At 44.4% G+C, this 20273-nt stretch overlaps 1 protein-coding gene across 1 annotated transcript in view; it reads right to left on the bottom strand.

Annotated features, from left to right (window-relative positions):
- BACE2 (beta-secretase 2) overlaps positions 1–20273 on the bottom strand; it is a 76914-nt gene that overhangs the window by 11489 nt on the left and 45152 nt on the right. Inside the window, exons 3-7 of the mRNA XM_068266034.1 lie at positions 20000–20216; positions 16271–16399; positions 10881–11015; positions 8013–8114; positions 5941–6090 (exon numbers count right to left, since the gene is read on the bottom strand). Of these exons, the coding sequence (XP_068122135.1) occupies positions 5941–6090; positions 8013–8114; positions 10881–11015; positions 16271–16399; positions 20000–20216 (733 nt within the window). The remainder of the gene's footprint in view (positions 1–5940; positions 6091–8012; positions 8115–10880; positions 11016–16270; positions 16400–19999; positions 20217–20273) is intronic.

Below are 20273 nucleotides of genomic sequence, written 5' to 3'. Positions count from 1 at the left end.
TAGCATTTTACAGAAACACAACATTCATCTAAAATGTTATTGCAAAACCACTTCCTACATAAACACAGGGGCGTAACAATAGACCCTGCAAGGGATGCAGCCGCAGGGGGGCCCAACAGCCACATGGGGCCCTGTCCTGAGAGACTGACAACTAAGGGCAAGGAGGAGTGAAAAAATGTTTGCTCTCTGCACAATTGTTCTAGTGATTGTATGATTCTTTATCAGTGGCTGAGCAGATGCAAAGTTTTGTAGACAAAGATTTGAAGACAGTCCCTATTCAGTGTGCAGGGGGAGGGGGCCCCATCCAAAGTTTTGCAGGTGGGCCCAGTGGTTTCTAGTTACGCCCCTGCATAAACATATGAAACTTTGGCTGCAAACCATCACCAGAACTTTTGTATAAATGGCTGCTGCCTTCTCCTTCCCTAAAAAGAGGAAACCCAGCCCCCAGGAGGCAAGGCAACTAATCCCATCCAAAACCACACCTCTCTAAAGACTCATTGCCTACTTATTGGCTGTCAATCTCCAGAAAAAAGCAGCTGTGGTGGTGACCATAGTCGCCCCCAGGTCATGACCAGTAACTAAGGAAAGGGGGTTTGGGGTAAACAATATTAAGACGCCCATTAAGAGTACCATTTTTCACTAAATGCGATCTTTCGATGCAATTTGAATGATCGTAAGTAATCTGAATGCACTTATCGAATGTTCACATTTACTGAACGATTATTTCTTCAAATGAGATCAGATTTTCCAACTTTCGATCGATTTTGTCCTGTAAAGCAATCAACCAAATAATCATTCACTATTGATTGCCTAGATAAACTGCACATTTTCTATACAATTCGATCGTAAAAATCACATCGAAAGATCACATTTGGTGGAAAAATTGTACCGTTAATGGGCAATAGATACTTTTTTTTATTTTGTGTACATTTCAATATGGATTCAGATAATGGTGTTTGAATTAGGGTTTTAAGTGATTACATCAGAAGTTTACAATTCTGTGACCAGGAAACCACAATCTGAAACATTACTGTTTAAAGTTACCTGGGGCTTCTTGCAGCCCCCTGAAGTCATGCTGTGCCCACGCCGTCCTTCCAGTCAGCAGTGGCAATCCCCGCAAAGCTGTCCGGCCATGCGCCTCCTCATTCCTGTGCACAGCAGTGTTCTGCACTGCAGTATGGGAAAATCACTACTGCATATGCACAGAACGTTCCCGGCAACAGCAGGAGCAGTCAGGGTGCTTGGGTCCGTGTATGCACAGTAGCCTTGACAGCTTTAAAGGGGGTCGCCGCAGCTGGCTGGAGGGTCCTGAAAGGATGGTGAAGGTACAGGATGACTGCAGGTGGCAGAAAGAAGTCCCAGGTTAAAAAAAGTTTTTGTTTTTTTTATAAATAAGCCTTTAACTACTTCAGGACCACAGGCTTACACCCCCCTTAGTGACCAGGCTATTTTTCACAATTTAGGGCTGCTTTAAGAACTTGCTGTAGAGCCATACAACTGTGCACACATATGAATCCCCCATCCCCCCCCCCTTTTTGCCCACCAACAGAGCTTTCTTTTGGTGGTTTATTTTTATTTTATTTATTTTGTAACCACTTAAGAACCGCGGTGTTAAACCCCCTAAAGACCAGGCCATTTTTCACTGAATATGCCACTGCAGCTTTAAGGCCTCGCTGCTCTCGCCCCCCTTTCTATTATCGCTACCCCAATGTTCATTTTTTTAATAAATATTTATAAGATTTTTTTTTTAAATATATAAATATGTCCTTTTTGTTTAAATTTTTTATAAGCCCGCCCTCCCGACAGCCAGTCACTGTGATCAACTGTCATAGGCATCACCCTATGACACCTGATTGCTCCAGTCTCCCCCAGGGGGACAGCCGTGTCACACAGCTGTCCCCAGTACAGCGCTGCCTTAGTCTATTTACTAGGTACAGCGTTGCGAACTAACAGTGTTCGAGTGGCGACGCTGATGGCAGAGCGGAGCACCGTCATTCCAGGGTGGATGCGCGTGCCGCCCCTAGCCATTCGGCATGGAGTGGTCCTGGGGGTTTCGCCGCGTCCACACCAATTGGCATAGAGCAGTCGGCAAGTGGTTTAATAAAGTTGCCTATTTTTTTCGCCCTCCCCCTGCCAGCCAATCACAGTGATCGGCTATCATAGGCATAAGCCTGTGAGAGCCAATCGGCGTGCGATATCCTGCAAAACTCCGCCCCAGGAATTGACGCCAATTGGCATTACGTGGTCCTAGGGCTGCCACCCTCCTGACGCCAATCCCCTTCAAGTACCCCTTCAGAAGAAAAAGAAAAAACAAACAACAAAAAAAACAAAAAACAAATTAATTAACATTACCCGCCTGGGAGCCACTGGGAGGGATTCTGCAGCGCTCACTGACCAGCAAAGCGTTGCAACAGCGGAACCCTGTGGGGGTGGTTCCTCACACATTGCATGCAGCATTCTGGGAGTGATCCCAGAGCAGCACTTCAGCGATTCAGGAACACAGAGGCCTTTGCGATTTCCTGCACAACGGTCGTAGTGGGTCCCTATCCTGAGCATTTTTTCTTGCTAGATGCTGAAAGTATTTTATAAATGAGCAAACCTCTCTGAAAAAAGATGTTCCCTACAGGAGGACAAGGTAGCTTTTTTATGGGTTAGTGTGTAACTGGCCAGTCTGCAGGTTATGACAAGTGCGTGCATGTGAGGCAGCTGAAACCATTGTGCAACACACAGAGCAGTGTGCAGGGCTGGGAACGGGAAGGGTTACCTCACAGAACGGCAGAGTTATTTCACAGCTCTATATCCAGCTGCATTCTGGAATAAGCTGGATCCACATGCTCAAAATGTTCTAGATTTTATCACATAATTGTCTGGTGACAGACAGGGGAATGGGGATTCATTACAGAGGTTGAGGGAAGAAAAAAAAATGCATTCTCCATCCATAGAATTAAACTACTTGCACTCTAGATTTAGATTATACTAGACTGGGACCACCAATAAAGACCACCTCAGGCAAGAATCTAGCATGTGTATGGGAGTCTTCCTACATCACCCAATGACCTTTCCCAGAAGCATCGCTAGTCTGTAGGCTAACAACGCAACTGTACAACCTCAGCCTGGACTGTAAGAGGGATCGAGTCCCAATCGCTGCGAGGCCATAGTCCTCGTATATGTGTACGAGGCTTTAAGTGGACCTGAACCCATAACTTCCTCTCTGCTCTAAAAGATAAGCAACAGCATAAACTTTAGAGATTAACATTTCTTTATTGCAGCTGATACAAATTCTGCAATAAAGCTGCAGTGTCTACTTCAAGCTTTTATGGAAGCAGCCAGAGTGAACATCCTGGGTTTACAAATTATTGGCTCTGCCAAGGCAGACAGCTGACATATCGAATTACAGCTTGTGATTGGTCACAGATGAGGGGGGGGGGGGGGGGGATTAGACAGGCTAAACTCTCCAATTACGTACAGGGTGCATTTCTATTTTCCTTTTGTCTTGTGCAAGAGTTCAGGTCCACTTTAAAGGATACCCGAACTGACATATGACTTGATGAGATAGACATGTGTATGTACAGTGCCTAGCACACAAATAACTATGCTGTGTTCCTTTTTTTCTTTCTCTGCCTGAAAGAGTTAAATATCAGGTTATGTAAGTAGCTAACTCAGTCCTGACTCAGACAGGAAGTGACTACAGTGTGACCCTCACTGATAAGAAATTCTTCTTTTTATCTCATTCTTGCTCTCAGAAGTCATTTTCTGCTAGGAAAGTATTTTATAGCTGGAATTTCTTATCAGTTAGGGTCACACTGTAGTCACTTCCTGTCTGAGTCAGGACTGAGTCAGCCACTTACATACCTGATATTTAACTCTTTCAGGCAGAGAAAGAAAAAAAAAGGAACACCGCATAGTTATTTGTGTGCTAGGCACTGCACATACACATGTCTATCTCAGCATGTCACGTCAGTTTGGGTATCCTTTAAGAAAAGTCCATTTCACTGAAATAATGCTGCAGGCCTGGCAAGACGCACACAATCGTAGGGGCCACTTCCACTCCTTTCACCACACGACAAGATACTTCAGGTCCAGAGCTACCTGCCTCAGCTTCTGGGCGTCATTCATAATTACATAGCAAACCCTGTCAGTTCTGTTACCATCCAACAGTGAAAGTGCCTGGAAGAGAACACTGCAGGAAGAAAAGATCACTCAACTATCAGGCCTGGAAGCCACTACAAAACTATCGCTAATCGCAATCCTAGCGTTTTTAATGAGCGATTTGTAAGAGATTTCATGAGCGATTGCTGGCGATTTTGGTAGAGTTTTTAAAAAGTGGCAGCTATTTGCCAGCGATTGTGTAGCGATTAGCGATTTTAATTCTGATTGGGCTTTTCAATTAATTTTAATATTTTTTTTACAGTGTGCAGTAATTTAAAAACGCTAGCAAAATCGCTCTTTGTAGGTCTTGAGCGATTATGCCAGCGTTTATATACTTTCCATTGCAGAAACGCTAAAATGCTGCATGTACTGCATTTGCGATTTTGGTAATCGCTCCAGTGGAATTTGGCCCATCTATGATCAGCAGCTGAGCATTTAGGGAAATTACTAGCGTTTTGAATTGCTCCCTAAACGCTCACAAAATCACTCTAGTGGGTTTGAGTCCTCACATTACTTCATATTGTCATTGGTCCTCCTTTTTGTTAACAGCAGGACACCTCCCCCTACACACTGCAGTGGCGACAGTGTTCTTCAGTCTGCTATTCAGAATGAGTGACCAGCTATGTGCAAAATGTTCCAGTAACCAGTACTATGAAGTGAAGGTTAATTTTTAATAGTGTTGCTAAAGTTGAATTTCCACCCAAATCTTGACTAGCAGCTGTTTCATGGCAAAAAGCACTAACGTTTTGAGAGTGATTTTATAGCAATTTGGTGTCAAATAACCCTTAGGATTTCAATGTCCCATGGCTAACGTAGGGCTGGTTCATGCTTGGAGCACAAAACGCAATAGCTGAAAGCAAGAAATGTGATTTTTGCCAATTTCCATTCAACAGAAAAGGCAGGGCCGGTTCTAGACTTTCTGCTGCCTGAGGCAAACTTGTGAGGATGCCGCTTCCCCCCCCCCCCTCCCAAATTGGGATGGTCGCACAGCACCCGACAATTTGCACTGCACGTGATAGCTGCGGTGAGCCCCCCAAAAGTTGGTATCTAGGTACAGTTGCCCCCAGTATAGGTTAGCCAGGTACAGTTGCCCCCCAGTATAGGTTGGTCAGGCACTCTTCACTTCCTGGTGTTCCGCCTGAGGAAGTCGACTCACTTGGCATCATGGGCAGACCGGGCCTGAGAACAAGAATCCCATTGTGATTGCCACCAAAATGCTGCATGCATGCATGTTTGCGATTTATGCCAATCGCAAAGGCTGCAGTGAGAATGATCTCATAGGAATGCAGCCAGTTACAGTGCTTTGCTAATAGCTGGCGCTGCAACGCTCTCCTGTGTGAACCAGACCCTTCTTTCAAATGCAGGGTAAAATGCTTAAAAAGAACCCAAAGGAGGAGAAATATGAAGGCTGCCACATTTATTTCCTTTTCATACACTTCCAATTGCCTGAAACAAACATGAAGCTAATCCAGTCAGACTTGGTCAGAAACCCCTGATCTGCTGCATGCTTGTGCAGGGTCTATGGCTAAAAGTGTTATAGGCTGAGGATCTGCAGGACACCCAGGCAATGTGCATTGTTTACAAGGAAATAAATGTGTCAGCCTCCATATCCCTCTCACCTCAGGTTCCCTTTAGCACAGGATGTAAAACAAAAATGCAACATGTAAATTGCGGCCACCTTGACATGCTGTCTCGCCACCACATTCCAGGCCTGGGCAGCCACAGCACAGAACTAGGTCTCATTCTGAAGAATTCTTGTGAGCTTCAGATTATTATGAATAAAAAGCTAACCTGAGGCTTCATGATAAGACGGAAGGAGCGGCTGGTGTTGACGTCACGCAGGTAAATGGACAGATCTGGGAAATACGTCCAGGGCTCCTCGGTCTTTTCCCAACACGCCAGTTGCAGGCCCGTCCAAAACTCATTATTGAAATTCTGGATCTGCAGAACACACAAGGATTAGGCCTGAAAACACTACACTGATTGCATAAAGATATAATGCATTTTATATGTGGCCACTAATTGTACAATATTATTAAAAGCAGAATTATAGTACGGTATAACGTTATTAAAAACCCAATCTCCCAACCCCCTATTGATTATATAAGTTATCCTGTTTTGTTTTGATGGCAGTTTAAGCTCTTTTTTGGGCATTTGGCCACTAGTTATTGCATGATAGGCAAAACTCACTCTAGTTGACTTACATAATGCCCGCGTTCCAGGACGACATAAGGCAACGCAGCTGCTGCATTTTACAATGTACAGGTTGCTTTCATAGCATAGCTATTTAACATGCTCATTAAAGGGAATCCGAAATGAAAAAAAAAACATATAATGATTTATATGTGTAGTACTGCTAAGAAATAGAACATTAGTTGCGCAGATATGAGTCATATTCTTTCCAGTACAGGAAAAGTTAAGAAACTTCAGTTATCTATGCGAAAGAGCTTCTCTAAAGCTCAACACTTGGTGCGGTTTTCTGAAGCACTTATCTCAATCTGTCTCTCACCGTTTCTTGTTTGAGGTTTTACTGCAGGAAAATTTAAAGGGCCATTAGCTCTGCTCCGTTTCATAGTTTAAAATGTAGTGTAGTTTGTAAACTGCACATATTAGAGAACGATGCTAGAGAAAAAAATAATAAAATATATATATATCTGAATATAAAAATATGAGACTCTTCTTTGCTACTAATGTTCTAGGAATTATCCATACTACACATGCAGTTCATCATAAGGTTTTTTCCGCTTCAACTCTACTTTAAAAATGCACACGTTATTCAGAAGCTCACTGAGGAAAGTGTGTTTGGATGACATGGTTGTCACTACGCAGGTGAACATAGCCATACGATCATACGGGTGGTGCTTTTACATGCAGCCATGCTCACAGTGAGACAGCAGTTTCTACTCACACTTTATTATTCACTGGTAATCATATTAAGACAGCACTTTGCACTTTTTATTGTTTGAAACGTTAGGCGTATACATATATGAATTGTGATCATGCGATACCGGTATATCACTCAAAAATCACACACACACACAGGCACACACGCAGGCACACACACGCAGGCACACACACGCAGGCACACACACGCAGGCACACGCACACGCAGGCACACGCACACGCAGGCACACGCACACGCAGGCACACGCAGGCGCAGGCACACGCAGACACACACACACACACACACACACACACACACACACACACACACACACACACACACACACACACTTCCTAACAGCAAAAGGATGGTAATACAGCCAGCACCAATGTAGAATATTGAATATAGAATATTCTAGGAAATCACAGTACAACAAGTGACACAGGTTGTTCAACCAACTTTTACAGTAAACCGGCCGGTGTTTTTTTTTTTCAACCGCCTGCGGTTTTTAAAAACGCCCCCGACCGTGTGGGCAATGAATGTATGAGAAGGTTCATATCAGCGCGGGTCGTTCACGGTACAGCTAGGAATGCGGTGCGGGTTCCATTTTACGCCTCAATAGAAAGTATAGGAGAAATGCAAAACGCTCACAAAATCGCTTTGTGCAGCGATTGCGTTCACGTTTTGAAGAATACATACATTGTATTCTTTTCCAGATCAAAGAGTTCACTTCCTGACTCGCGTCAGGGAGTGAATTACAAAACCACTCGAAAAAAAAAACGCTTAGAAAACCGCTAAGCACAAAAACGAATCGCCCACCCAAGCGTCGGGAATCGGGAAAAAAAAACAAAAAACGCCTTTTTTTTTTTTTTTTTTTTTATTACACAGATCTATCAACTGTCCCATCTGAGCATCATTCCAAGTTGAAGCAGCCCTTCTGGTATTTTCATGAGGCAACTGAAAAGAATAAGATTCTTACCAAAGATATTCCAACGATGGCCTCCACCATGGCATTAAAGACCTTGTCTGGGACACGCAGGAGGGTCGTACCGCTGTCCACAATGGCTTTATCGGTGTTGTACTGGAATAAGGAAATAGATCAGAAGCTCAATCATCTGAAGAATATTCACCTGGAATATTGTAATATAGAAGTTTAGCTGGGCACTGGATTACAAGGGCTCTCTGCCACCCAACCTTGGTTCAAAAATCCCCAGGAGCAATCAGCAAATCTGCTGTGAACAGGACAAGTATGGGTACATATAAACATCAATTCTCCTAGCAAGGCAAGTGTAGAGGGGTTTACAGGATCAATACAGCTGCCCATACTGATTCGTACATACCATTAAATGATAAATGGTGCTTTAGGGCTCTGTCAGGCCGCAGAATTCTTATCAGATCGCTTTCATTAAAAAAAACGATCCCATTGACTTGAATTAAAATGGTGGCAAAATAGCTGCCATCATGATTTCCTCCCTCCCCCCCAAAGAAAAGGGATAACCATTGTAGCCATTTTGCCATGTTTCTATCGCAATTTTTATGCAAATTCATGGGAGCCCTTTTATAAAAACGAAAACTATCTGAAAAGTGCTCTGCAGTGTGTCTCCAGCCTTCAAACTGTTTTAAAGCAAACCTGTGACTTTAGTTAAGGGTACTTATCTCTGTAGATCCTTCAGAGGCTTCTCACGTCCTCCTGCAGACCACCGCCGCTGCCCGGGACCCTCTGAAATTTTGTGGACACGCTCCCATGTGTTAACGAGTTCAGTCACTTGGCGGCTTGCGCCTGCGCTGTAGCACAGAAACACTCGTGCTTGGCAGGAAAAGCCTGCCCAAGAGACTCCATGCTACTGCGCAGGCGTGACGTGTCTCGCTTCTGTGCAGTGTGCCACACCGTCGACAAGCCCTTCTCAGGGGGTTCGGGAGGTCCCAGTGCTGGAACAGCAAGGTAGAGGGGAATGGGAAAAACCTCTGGATTATCCAGAGGCTTACCTCTACCGAGGTATCTATGCCCCTGCAGGCATGCTTTTAACTCCCTTAACTAAAACTTTATTGCCTACACTTAGGTAAATAAAAGAACAAGAGTTTAATCCCACTTTAAAGGATACCCGAGGTGATATGTGACATGATTAGATGTGTATGTACAGTGCCTAGCACACAAATGACTATGCTGTGTTCCATTTTTTCCTTCCACTGCCTGAGAGAGTTAAACATCAGGTATGTAAGAGGCAGTTCCTGTCTGGGTCCGGACTGGGGCAGACTAAAGCGTGACCCTAACTGATGAGAAATTACAACTATAAAACACTTTTCTAGCAGGAAACGGCGTCTGAGAGCAGGAAAGAGATAAAAAGGGTTAATAGTTCATAGATTTCAGCTCTGGCATACTTCAATGACTCATTGAACAAAAACAATAAACAGAAGGAGAAGGAGTATAGATACAATAGTTTATTTCATTAGTTTTCACCTTAGGTGTCCTTTAAAGTGAACCAGAGCTTGGCAGGGGAGGGGGGGGGGGGGTGTGTGGGAGGGAACATACCTGGGGCTTCCTCCAGGCCCATCCGCTCCTATGACGTCAGTGACGGGGCCCGGCTCTCGTAGCTGCGGGCAGCGGAGGACGGCAAGGTGGGAGCGGTCCAGGCAGATGGGGCTGGAGGAAGCCCTATGTATAATTTTTTTTATTGCAGTCATCTTTGGTTCCGTTTAAGGGAATAAAGATGGCAGCCTTCATATTCCCCTTTAAACTCCTTTTAATGACAATGCCTATCAAACTGCATCCTTCTGAGCACAGCGCCACACATTTACCGTATATACTCGAAAGCAAGCAGACCCTCATATAAGCCGGGGTAGGAAATGCTGGCCGCATGATCCCCCCCATTGTGTCCCAGTATAGCCAGTATAGTGCCCAGTATGGGAAGGTAGTGCCTCAGTTTAGCCAGTATAGTGCCCAGTATGGGAAGGTAGTGCCTCAGTTTAGCCAGTATAGTGCCCAGTATGGGAAGGTAGTGCCTCAGTTTAGCCAGTATAGTGCCCAGTATGGGAAGGTAGTGCCTCAGTTTAGCCAGTATAGTGCCCAGTATGGGAAGGAAGTGCCTCAGTTTAGCCAGTATAGTGCCCAGTATGGGAAGGTAGTGCCTCAGTTTAGCCAGTATCGTGCCCAGGATAGTGCCCCGGATAGCTAGTATCGTGCCCCGGATAGCTAGTATCGTGCCCCGGATAGCTAGTATCGTGCCCCGGATAGCTAGTATCGTGCCCCGGATAGCTATTTTAGCACCCCCCCCCCCCCGCTCCCCCTGCGGCCGCTGCTATTACCTTAGTTTCGCGGCTTCCTATTCCCGTCCTGCTCTTAATTCACAGCAGCTCGCCCCACGGCGGCTGCTGCGTGATGAGAGAGGAAGTCGCAGAGAGCGGCTTCCTGGTTACTATGGGAACCTCTCTCTGCACTTCCTCCGTCATCACGCAGCAGCCACCATGGGGCGAGCTGCTGTGAATTAAGAGCAGGACAGGGGAATAGGAAGCCTCGGAGCTAAGGTAATAGCAGCGGCCACGGGGGGAGAGAGCGGGAGGGGAGCAGGGGGGGGGGGGGGGGGGGGAACACGACCCTCAGGCACATCACTCGCAAGCAAGCCGACCCCCCAACTTTTGACTCACTTTTTGTGGGTCCAAAATTCGGCTTGCTTGCGAGTATATACGGTACTCCAAAAGTGCAGGAACATAAATGACATGGATGCCATTTATGCAATAAAATAGAATCTGATCATGCAACCCTATAAAGCACGCTTCGCTTCAAAAAAAAAAAAAAAAAAACACGGATCTGTCCAGACTCATTAGCAATATAACGATTTCTACCACCTACCTCTGTGCAGTCTAGGTTCAGGTTCCGTCCTCCAACTTCAAACTTGAGAACTTCCACCTGATAATACCACTCCTCTGTGATGGGGGTGTACCATATATCCCCGGTGTATAAACTTGGTTCAACCCCACCCATTACCTGCAAGAAAGAAAAAAAAAAGGAAAAAAAAAGGGGGCACTTGTTCAAACAGTGTCTACAAAGAATTATCCATCTCATGAAAGCTGCGATTACTGGGGGAAAAAAAGCAAATTGCCTGGCTGTTCTGTTAAACATGCATTTTTAGAGGAAGGAGAGGGTTGGAGAAAACAGGGGGAAGTCTGTCTTGGAGAACTATGGTCAATCATGGGAGAGGAGTCAATATCTAACCTTTCAAAAACAAGGCAATGAAAGTCTGTTTATAAAAGGGTCAGAATATCAGTTTAAAAAGCGAGCCTGAGGTGAGAGGTATATGGAGACCGCCATATGAATTTCCTTCTAAACAATACCAGTTTCCTGGCAGCCCTGCTGATCTGTTTGGCTGTAGTGGTGTCTGAGTCACACCCGAAACAAGCATGCAGTGAATCTTGTCAGATCTGACAGAAAGGTCAGAAACCCCTAATCTGCTGCATGCTTGTTCAGGGTCTATGGCTATAAGTATAAGAGGCAGAGGATCAGCAGGATAGCCAGGTAACTGGTATTGCTTAAAAAAATAAATGGCGGCCTCTATATACGGTAACTCTCAACCCAGGTTCTCTTTAAATCAGTTCTGTATAGTCCTAGTGCATTGGCAATATACAGTAGACAGGCAAACATTTAAAGGAATCCAGAGCTGATTGAAATTAAAAGTTTTATACATACCTGGGGCTCCCTTCAGCCCCATGCGCAGGGATCGCGCCCACACCGCCGTCCAGTCTTCTCCCTCTTCAGTACCGGATCCGGGAACTTCAGCCAGTCTGCACAAAAGTAGTGTGCCTTCTACGTCAGAGCAAGCTCTAGCGTGGGGCAAGAGGGGGCAGGGCCCCCGCAAATAAATGTCCTGCACCCTCACAGGGTTGCCAACCGTCTGGCTGTCTGTCATTAGGACTACAAATTTTGGGTGTCCGTTTGGCATTTGCGCACCACGGTTACGTCCTGGCCGGCTGCATTAGTTAATTATCTGACCTCCTTCTCTCCCTCACTCTAGTCAGCAGTAAACTGTTCATACGCTGGCCCCTCCCTCCATCCAATAGAAAGGAGCGAGGCAGTCGTGATCACCCCCACAAGAAGTTTCTGCCAGCTGCAGCTCGCGTAGTGGGAGAGAACGTTTCCTCAGCTTCCCTCAGATCACATGGCAGGCAGGGGCACTCTAGCAGCACATGAGGAAACCAATGACAGCTCAGCCACAGCACAATTCCCCACTGCCTTCCCCGTGCTGCACAGGCAACGGACCTGTAATTAATGTAACCCTTTCAGCTCTGAGGGCAGCCAGAGGTAATTAAGTGCACCAGATAAGGAAATGGCACACAGTAAGAAAATCAGTGAGCTGCACAACACTGCTGCTGTTACATGATGCCCATCAGAGCTTAGGCTTTTAACCTGTGTTTTAGCCTCATAGCCAGTGTGTAGGTTTATAAATGACATTTCCATATAAGTTCCCTGAAGTATCCGATTGCAATGCATGTCCTGTAATGTAGTACAGAGCTTTGCTTTCTATACAACTGGTATAGTTTGCCTCAGATGAATGGTATACAAGCATTTATACTAGAATTACATTTATATATACTCGATCTGATACCTGATCACATTACGATTTTATGTGAAAAAGCTGGCCGTATTACGATTATTTTATGGTGAAACACTGCTGCACTGCTTGCATTTCATGTGTCAGAGGTAATGGTTGTTGCATTTTACGCATTGGAGGTAATGGCTCTTGCATTTCATGTGTCAGAAGTAAGGGTTCATGCATGCGTACGAGAGAGAACGGCGCCGGAGACATGGGTGCAGGACACAGCCAGTATATGGCTGATCCTGCTGCCGCACAAGTCCGGGCCGTGTTAATTACTATTCCCCCTCCAGGCCGACATGGATAGTGGGGGAATGAAATAATTCAGCTTCCAGCAATTGCTGGAAGCCGAATTATTGTTTTAAAAGCAACTTCAGGTCCGTCTTCTGACGTTACTCCCTGTGCCTGCGATAGCTTAGTTCCTATTCTGGCCTATGGTGGCGCCGGCTGCGCCCAAGTCTCCTGAGCTGCTGCGCCCAAGTGTCCAGCTCTGGATTTACCGTGTTCGTCTTGCATTGCCGCCTCAATGTTGCTTGTTACATTACAGTTACTCGAGCATGATGCCCCCTACACATTTTTCACTGTCCCCTCATATGTGCCTGTCTAGAACCGGCTCTGTTCTACGTATCTCTCCAGCGGTGGTGTGGAAGCGATCCATGCACATGGGGCTGGAGGAAGCCCCAGGTATATAGAAAACTTTAAAATTTCTATCAGCTCTGGTACACTTTTAAGAGCTGCATGACGGTGAACTACCAACAAAGACCCGAGACTCCACCTGAATTTGCTGGAGAAGTACTTCCTCCTTTATTTGAGCATCAAAGGATAAATGTGAGTAATTTTCTGGTTATGACTCCCTGATGATAATTCAATTAATTGGATAGATATGAGAATGAGGTTGCTGTATGCACAGCAAATGACCATAAACTAATCATCCCTGACATCTGCTGAGACCATTGTTTGGCTGGACTTACTGGTTTGGAGGGAATTTGGAAATTTGGGCTCTTTCACCCAGCTGAGAGTTTTTGTGCCAAAGACCGCAATGTTAATTGTGTCACCTGAGTACAAATTGGGCATCAAAATCTTGCTGCAATATAACCGAACTCTGGGGTGTCTGGAATGTGTTATGGCAGCCAAACTTTGAAGGACTCCTGAGGTGAAGCAAAAAAATCTCTTTACTTACCTTGGGCTTCTTCCAGCCCCTGAAATCTTTTGGGTCATTCTCCTCAGCTCCCGCTAACTGCCTGTATGCATCGCCGACCCATGCACGGGCGAGTGTTCACACCCGAACCCGGCCAGGTCTTCCTGGTGACGTGGACACATGCACGGATGCCTGCACAGAAACGCCGACGGGTCGGCGATAGTCACAGGTGGCCAGGACACCGGGGAGGAACGCAGCTGCGGAGAGTGACCCAAAGGAGTTCTAGGGGCTAGAAGCCCCAAATAAGTTAAGAGATTTATTTGCCTCAGGAGTCCTTTAAATAAAGGTAAAGAAGTTTAAAGTCGTGCTAGCGGTTCGGCCATCAAATAGCTGAACCCCTGATATCGCGTAAGGAACGAAAAAGCAGCACACGCATGCCTAATTCTGGATATCGGCGAGGGCAAGTGAAGGGCACCCGAGGTTAATAACTATTAGTGTTAAGTGTAGGTTGGGGATAAGTGGGGGCAGGGGGAAGAGGGGTAGGTCAAGTTAAGCGCTTGTAAAATATCACTAATGTCACAGATATTCTACTATCGGCATTATCTGGCATCTAATAGGAGAATATAAATAACCAGGTGCCTTTTTTTGCATGTACACAGTTTAGAGACCCCTACTGGTCATGCCATTCCCTCACCCATCCCACATAATGCCCTCCTAGTGGTACTAGAGCCAGGCAGCTATTAGACCGGGAGGTGTGAAAGAGCTGGTAGTATTTGACCACCAGAGCAATTTTCACCTTTCAGCGCTCCTTCCATTCGTCTATAACTTTATCATTACTTATCACAATGAACTGATCTATATCTTGTTATTTCCGCCACCAATTAGGCTTTCTTTGGGTGGTACATTTTGCTAAGAGCTACTTTACTGTAAATGCATTTTAACAGGAAGAAGAAGAAAAACGGAATTCATTATTTCTCAGTTTTCAGCCATTATAGTTTTAAAAGAATACATGCCTCCATAATTAAAACCCACGTATTGTATTTGCCCATTTGTCCCGATTACTACACCGTTTAAATTATGTCCCTATCACAATGTTTGGCGCCAATATTTTATTTGGAAATAAAGGTGCATTTTTTCAGTTTTGCCTCCATCCCTAATTACAAGCCCATAGTTTATAAAGTAACAGCGTTGTACCCTCTTGACAAATATTTAAAGAGTTCAGACCCTTAGGTAACTATTTATGTGTATGGGTATTTTATGTATAATTGTAATTTTTTTTTTATTACAAAAAAAAATAAAAAAAAAATTGGGGTGTGTGGGAGGTAATGAGTTAATTTATAATGTAAAACTAGGTATTTATGAAAAATGTTTTTGGATGTAGTTTTAATATTTGGCCACAAGATGGCCACAGTACTTTTTTGTTCATGCGACCTGTAAGCGTCCAGAAGTACGTTTACAGGAAGCACAATGAGGCTGGGAAAATCACAATGATCGCGCTGCTTCTATGAGATCATTGCTGAGGGACTGAGATCAACGAACGTTTTTTCCCATTCATTGATCTCCGGGCGATCGGGCGGCGGCATGCACGAGCGGGAGCGCGCCGGCACCTCCAGGGGCGGTACGTGTTTCTATGCCCCTGGTGGTAAAGTGGTTAATAGTAAGATTTTCATCTGACCATGGAGACCCTCAAGGGCCTGATAGCAGCCAGTGATGCTGTGGGAATAACTACACTTGGCCCTAGGAAGCTTGTTAAAAGGTTTCCCCACAAAAAAACCTTAATAGTACATCAATATTTCTAACTATTGTTCAAAGGGATGGTGAACATCCACAGGAAACTCTACCAAGAAGCAGGAAGTTTGGTTTTCACCTACACCATCCACACTCAGAGTGAGAATAAAGGGAATGTGGACAGTGTAGGGCAAGGATAAGGTGAGTAAGGTTCAACTTCTAAGCGAATGCCAAGCTCCCTGCTGGTCTGGATAGTTTAAAGGGGCCCACACACTGGTCGATTTCAGCCATCAATCGCTCGATTCTATAGAATCGATTGATCAGAAATCAAGTCTTTCAAATCAGCAAAATCGATCGATTTGCAATCTATTTCAATCAATTTCGATCGATTTGATCTGACAGGATGGAAAATCTAGGTCGATCTGCTGCTGGCAGCAGATCGATGGCCAATAGAGTTGCATTAGATTTAATGGTGCATTCATTCATTTAGATCGATTTCCAATAGATTTTATTCTGAAATCTGTTGGAAATCTGTTCACAGTGTGCGGCACACATCAGATAGATTCCTGTCAGATTCGACTTGACAGAACGCTACCTGATGGTCGAATCTGCTGTAAATCTATAAGTGTATGGCCACCTTTACAGTTCCTTAGCGAAGGAATGAATAGAGATATTGGCACACCATCAAGACTGTGGAGTCCCACTTAGAAAGTTTGAACTTACAATGTAGACATTGAAAAGAGTGCATTTTCCACTTCATTTAGAACACCACCCAGGTATACTTACAAGACTGCCGCCGTTCATGTTGGCCACAGTGGTGGCCAGACCAGCACCGCACATCTGCATAGAGAAGAGGTTTGGGATCCCTTCCTGTCGTACCAGAGAATCAAAGAAAGGTTCTACAGAGCTAGATGGCTGCAAATGTAGAGGAAATAAAAAACAAAATATAAAATCAGTCATTACAATTATGTACAGACATTTTCAGTTTCATGCTTTATAAAATCCTTGTAGAAAACACAAATGATTTCAGCCAAAAATACCCAGATCCCAATGCCTTCAGGCAGTCACAATTCAGGACCAGCCACACACACACAAAAATAAAGATGGATGACTACTAAAATGTCATTAACACAGGAAAAAGGAAGAGGGAACAACCAGAAAAAAGAAGGGATGACCGCCAAATCAAAGCCGGGATCTCTTGATTAGTTACCCACCAGCTGTGTTCATTTACCAGATCGGCAGCACCTAGCTATGGTTCAGCCAACATCCAATCTGCTTATGTTAATTGACATGTAAATGCCAAACAGAATTTTTTTTTCTTTAAACCTCATAAATCTAGCAAAATATAGGAATAAGAAAAGAAACCTTTAGCTAAAGCAGAATGTGATCTTTTGAAGCACTTTATACCTGGAACAAACCAATTACAACGGTCATTCCGATTGAAAGCCTATGATACTGTGGTTAGAAGCCAGTCTTTTGTTTGTAAACACTGCCTAAAACTGTTAATTACAAACCAGGATTGCAGCAGGGAGTGACAGAAACAGCACAGAGGGGCCCAGGAGAACATAAGGAATAGAAAGGTATGCTTTTTATACTAAGAATTTTAGAGAACAGATTCTCTTTTTCTTATCAGATTCTTGCAGGAGAGAAAATCACACACATCAAACGAAATATAAATACAATTAGACTTCAAAAATAAAACAGTAAATTTTACAAATCACTTAAAGTGGACCTGACCTCTTGCACAGAACAAAAAGGAAAACATAGGGAAATACCCCCTTGTATGCATTTAGAGAGTTTAGCCTGTCTAATTCCCCCTCATCTGTGACTAATCTCAAGTGTAATTTGATTTCGTAGCATTGTCAGCTGGCTGCCTCAGCAGATCAGCTAATTTGGATGTGAACAGGATGTTCATGCTATGTTTGCTTCCATGAAAGCAGGAAGTAGACACTACAGGATTTGTATCAGCTGTAACAAAGCAATGTATTTCTTTAAAGTGGAGCCGAGATAAACGTTTACTTATTGCATAATTGTGTTCCTTCTAAATAGTTTATAGGGCATTCCTCAAGCCAAATACGTTTGTTTTGTTTTAATACTTTCATTCCCTATAAACTAAACAAGCCCCACCCACAGCTTTTTAGAGTGCCTTGGCACTGTAGCAAGGGCTTATGGGAGCTCTGTCTGGGCAGGAGGAGGTTACTAGCCAGAGATTTCAGAGGCAGAGGGGAGGAGGGAGGAGGAGAGGGGACTGAATTTGTCACATTAAACACAGGCAAGCTGATAGCATCTCCAGCCTTTAGCCTGTGACAAACAGAACATGGCTGCTGCCACTGTATCACAGGAATAAATAATCAAACTATTCAAGCTGTTTACAGCTAAATTTGCTGTGTAAACTATCTAAAACCTTTAGAGACGATATATAGACAAGTTACTTGTTACAGTTCGTTTTTCATCTCGGATCCGCTTTAAAGCACGGAGGAAGTTCTGCGTTCAGGTCCGCTTTAAGCAAATCTTAACACCTATAATGCACTTCTTCAGAACACTGAGCATGCAGATTTTTTGTTCCTAAGGGCCTGAGCCTACTAACGCAGTTGTACGCAGTTGTGTCCGCTTTTCAGCATCTGTAACATTGATGTGTTTCTGAAAAGCGGACACAACTGCGCACAACTGCGTTAGTGGACTCAGGCCCTTAAAGCAGAGTTCCCCAACCCTATCCTCAAGGCTCACCAACAGAACATGTTTTGCAGAAAACTATAAACATTCACAGTAATTAGGTGTCTCAGCAAAGCAGAGGAAAGGGTTGGGGAACGCTGCAAAGAAACCAGAGCGGTTGAAAGAAAAAAAAAAAAAAAAAAAAAAAAAAAAAAAAAAAAAAAGGAGAGTTTTATACATACCTGGGGCTTCCTGTAGCCGCATCCGCTTGGATCGCTCCCACGCCGCCACCTTCAGCTCTGGTACCAGGTCCCATCACTTCAGCCAGTTGCGGCCAGTCTGACGTAAGAGAAGTGCGCTGTTTGGTATCTCTCCAGCAGCTGCTGGAGAGATACGTAGAGGGCGCACTTCTCCTGCGTAGACTGGCCCTGACTAGCTGAAGTGACAGGACCCGGAGCTGTGGGCAGCGGCGTGGGAGCGATCCGAGCGGATGGGCCTGGAGGAGGACCCAGGTATGTATAAAACTTGTGTTCCAACACCTCTGGTACACTTTAAAGCCAGGAGTATGCCCAGAACCCCAAGATTTTCTTTCTGTAGTCTGCTTGATGCTAGGTACACACCATACAATTTTCTGGCAGATTTACCTGCCAGATCGATTATTTCCTATGTCTGATCTGAATTTATCGATTTTTTGATCAATTTTCATAGAACTGAACGAAAATCGATTGGGGAAAAATTAAAAAAAATCAATCGAAATTCAGATCAGACATGTTAGAAATAGTCTGTCAGGTAAATCTGCAAGAAAATTGTATGGTGTGTACCTAGCATTAAGGAGGGGCAGATCTGAACCACACTAAACTCTCAGGTTGAGCAGAAACAGACTGCCAGAGATAAGGAGCAGCTCACACAGATGACTCAGCCAACCTACAAAGGTAATATTTGCTCTGGGCGTAGTAAACTAGCCCAATACAAAATAAACACATTTTTTACTCATCAGAAGCTGCTCCAGAAAATTGAATGCAAGTTGTTCCATTTCATTTGGAAAGCGGATTGGACACAGTGGTGTCAGTTTACAGAGGTTGGAGAGAATGCAACATCCACACTATGCCTAGGACTATAGGGAGGAATGTGGATGTGAAATTGAGCTTGTGCCATTGCACTAGCATGCAGCACCTACATATTTACGATCCGATTAAATCCAACATGTCCGATCTGGATTCGATTCAATTCGATTTGCCATTGCAAAACAATGGCAAGTCGAATTGAATCTAATCCAGATTGGACATGTCGGATTCAATCGGATCGTAATTAGAATCGTAAACGAATCGTACAAAGAATCGTATCGTGTAGATGGGGCTTAAAACCAGTAATATGCAAAACACAGGCGCAAAGCTGCACAAGCATATTACAATTGCCGGCTACTGTGCTTGTGGTGGAACCCTACCCACAACTCCCAGGTTCTTTATTATTGTAAATAGAGGGGTGTGCAGCCTCTTCCCCCATCAAGCACCTGTGGCTTTTGACAAAGACTGAGTCACCACTACCTAGTTGCAGTGGCTTTCACAGAGTAACACAAGGCAGTACGTGTGCACATTCTATTGATACTGTGTGCCAGTTAGGACTTTGGAACCAGCCTGCAATCAAATGACCCTAGACCAATAATAACAGATGCTTGGGAGAGGAGCCTGCACACCCCACTACCTATGGAAAACAGCAGTGGGTAGCAGTGAGCAGTGCAGGACAAAATTACTGTAGAACTACTTCCTTCTCAGTTTTATTTTAACACTTTAGATGGACTTAAAGTACCTTTTTGATTATATTGGATATTCTGATTTAAAAACACAAAAACACAAAAAGCCTCACCTTGGCAAGGGTGCTATAGGCCAGTCCCAGAATGCCATGCCATTTGATCTGGGGCAAAAAGAAACTCTCCGATTCCAGAATGGAAGCAATGTTGACAATGAATGTACCGTTCACTCCCTTAGGGACTCGGATGACATCTTTCCCAAGAACACCGGTCCAACTTCCCTGAGTGTACCGGACCGTCACATCAATCCCAAGGTCTTGGTACGTAGAGGACCTGAAACAATACAAGTCACACAGTCACTTCTGCTGCTCTGGGTTGTCTGATGCCAAT

This window comes from Hyperolius riggenbachi, chromosome 2, assembly GCF_040937935.1.
Source record: "Hyperolius riggenbachi isolate aHypRig1 chromosome 2, aHypRig1.pri, whole genome shotgun sequence".
In the NCBI taxonomy this organism is placed as follows: Eukaryota; Metazoa; Chordata; class Amphibia; order Anura; family Hyperoliidae; genus Hyperolius; species Hyperolius riggenbachi.
The sequence above is the reverse complement of the archived record's forward strand: the minus strand, read 5'-3'. Positions and strand labels throughout refer to the sequence as shown.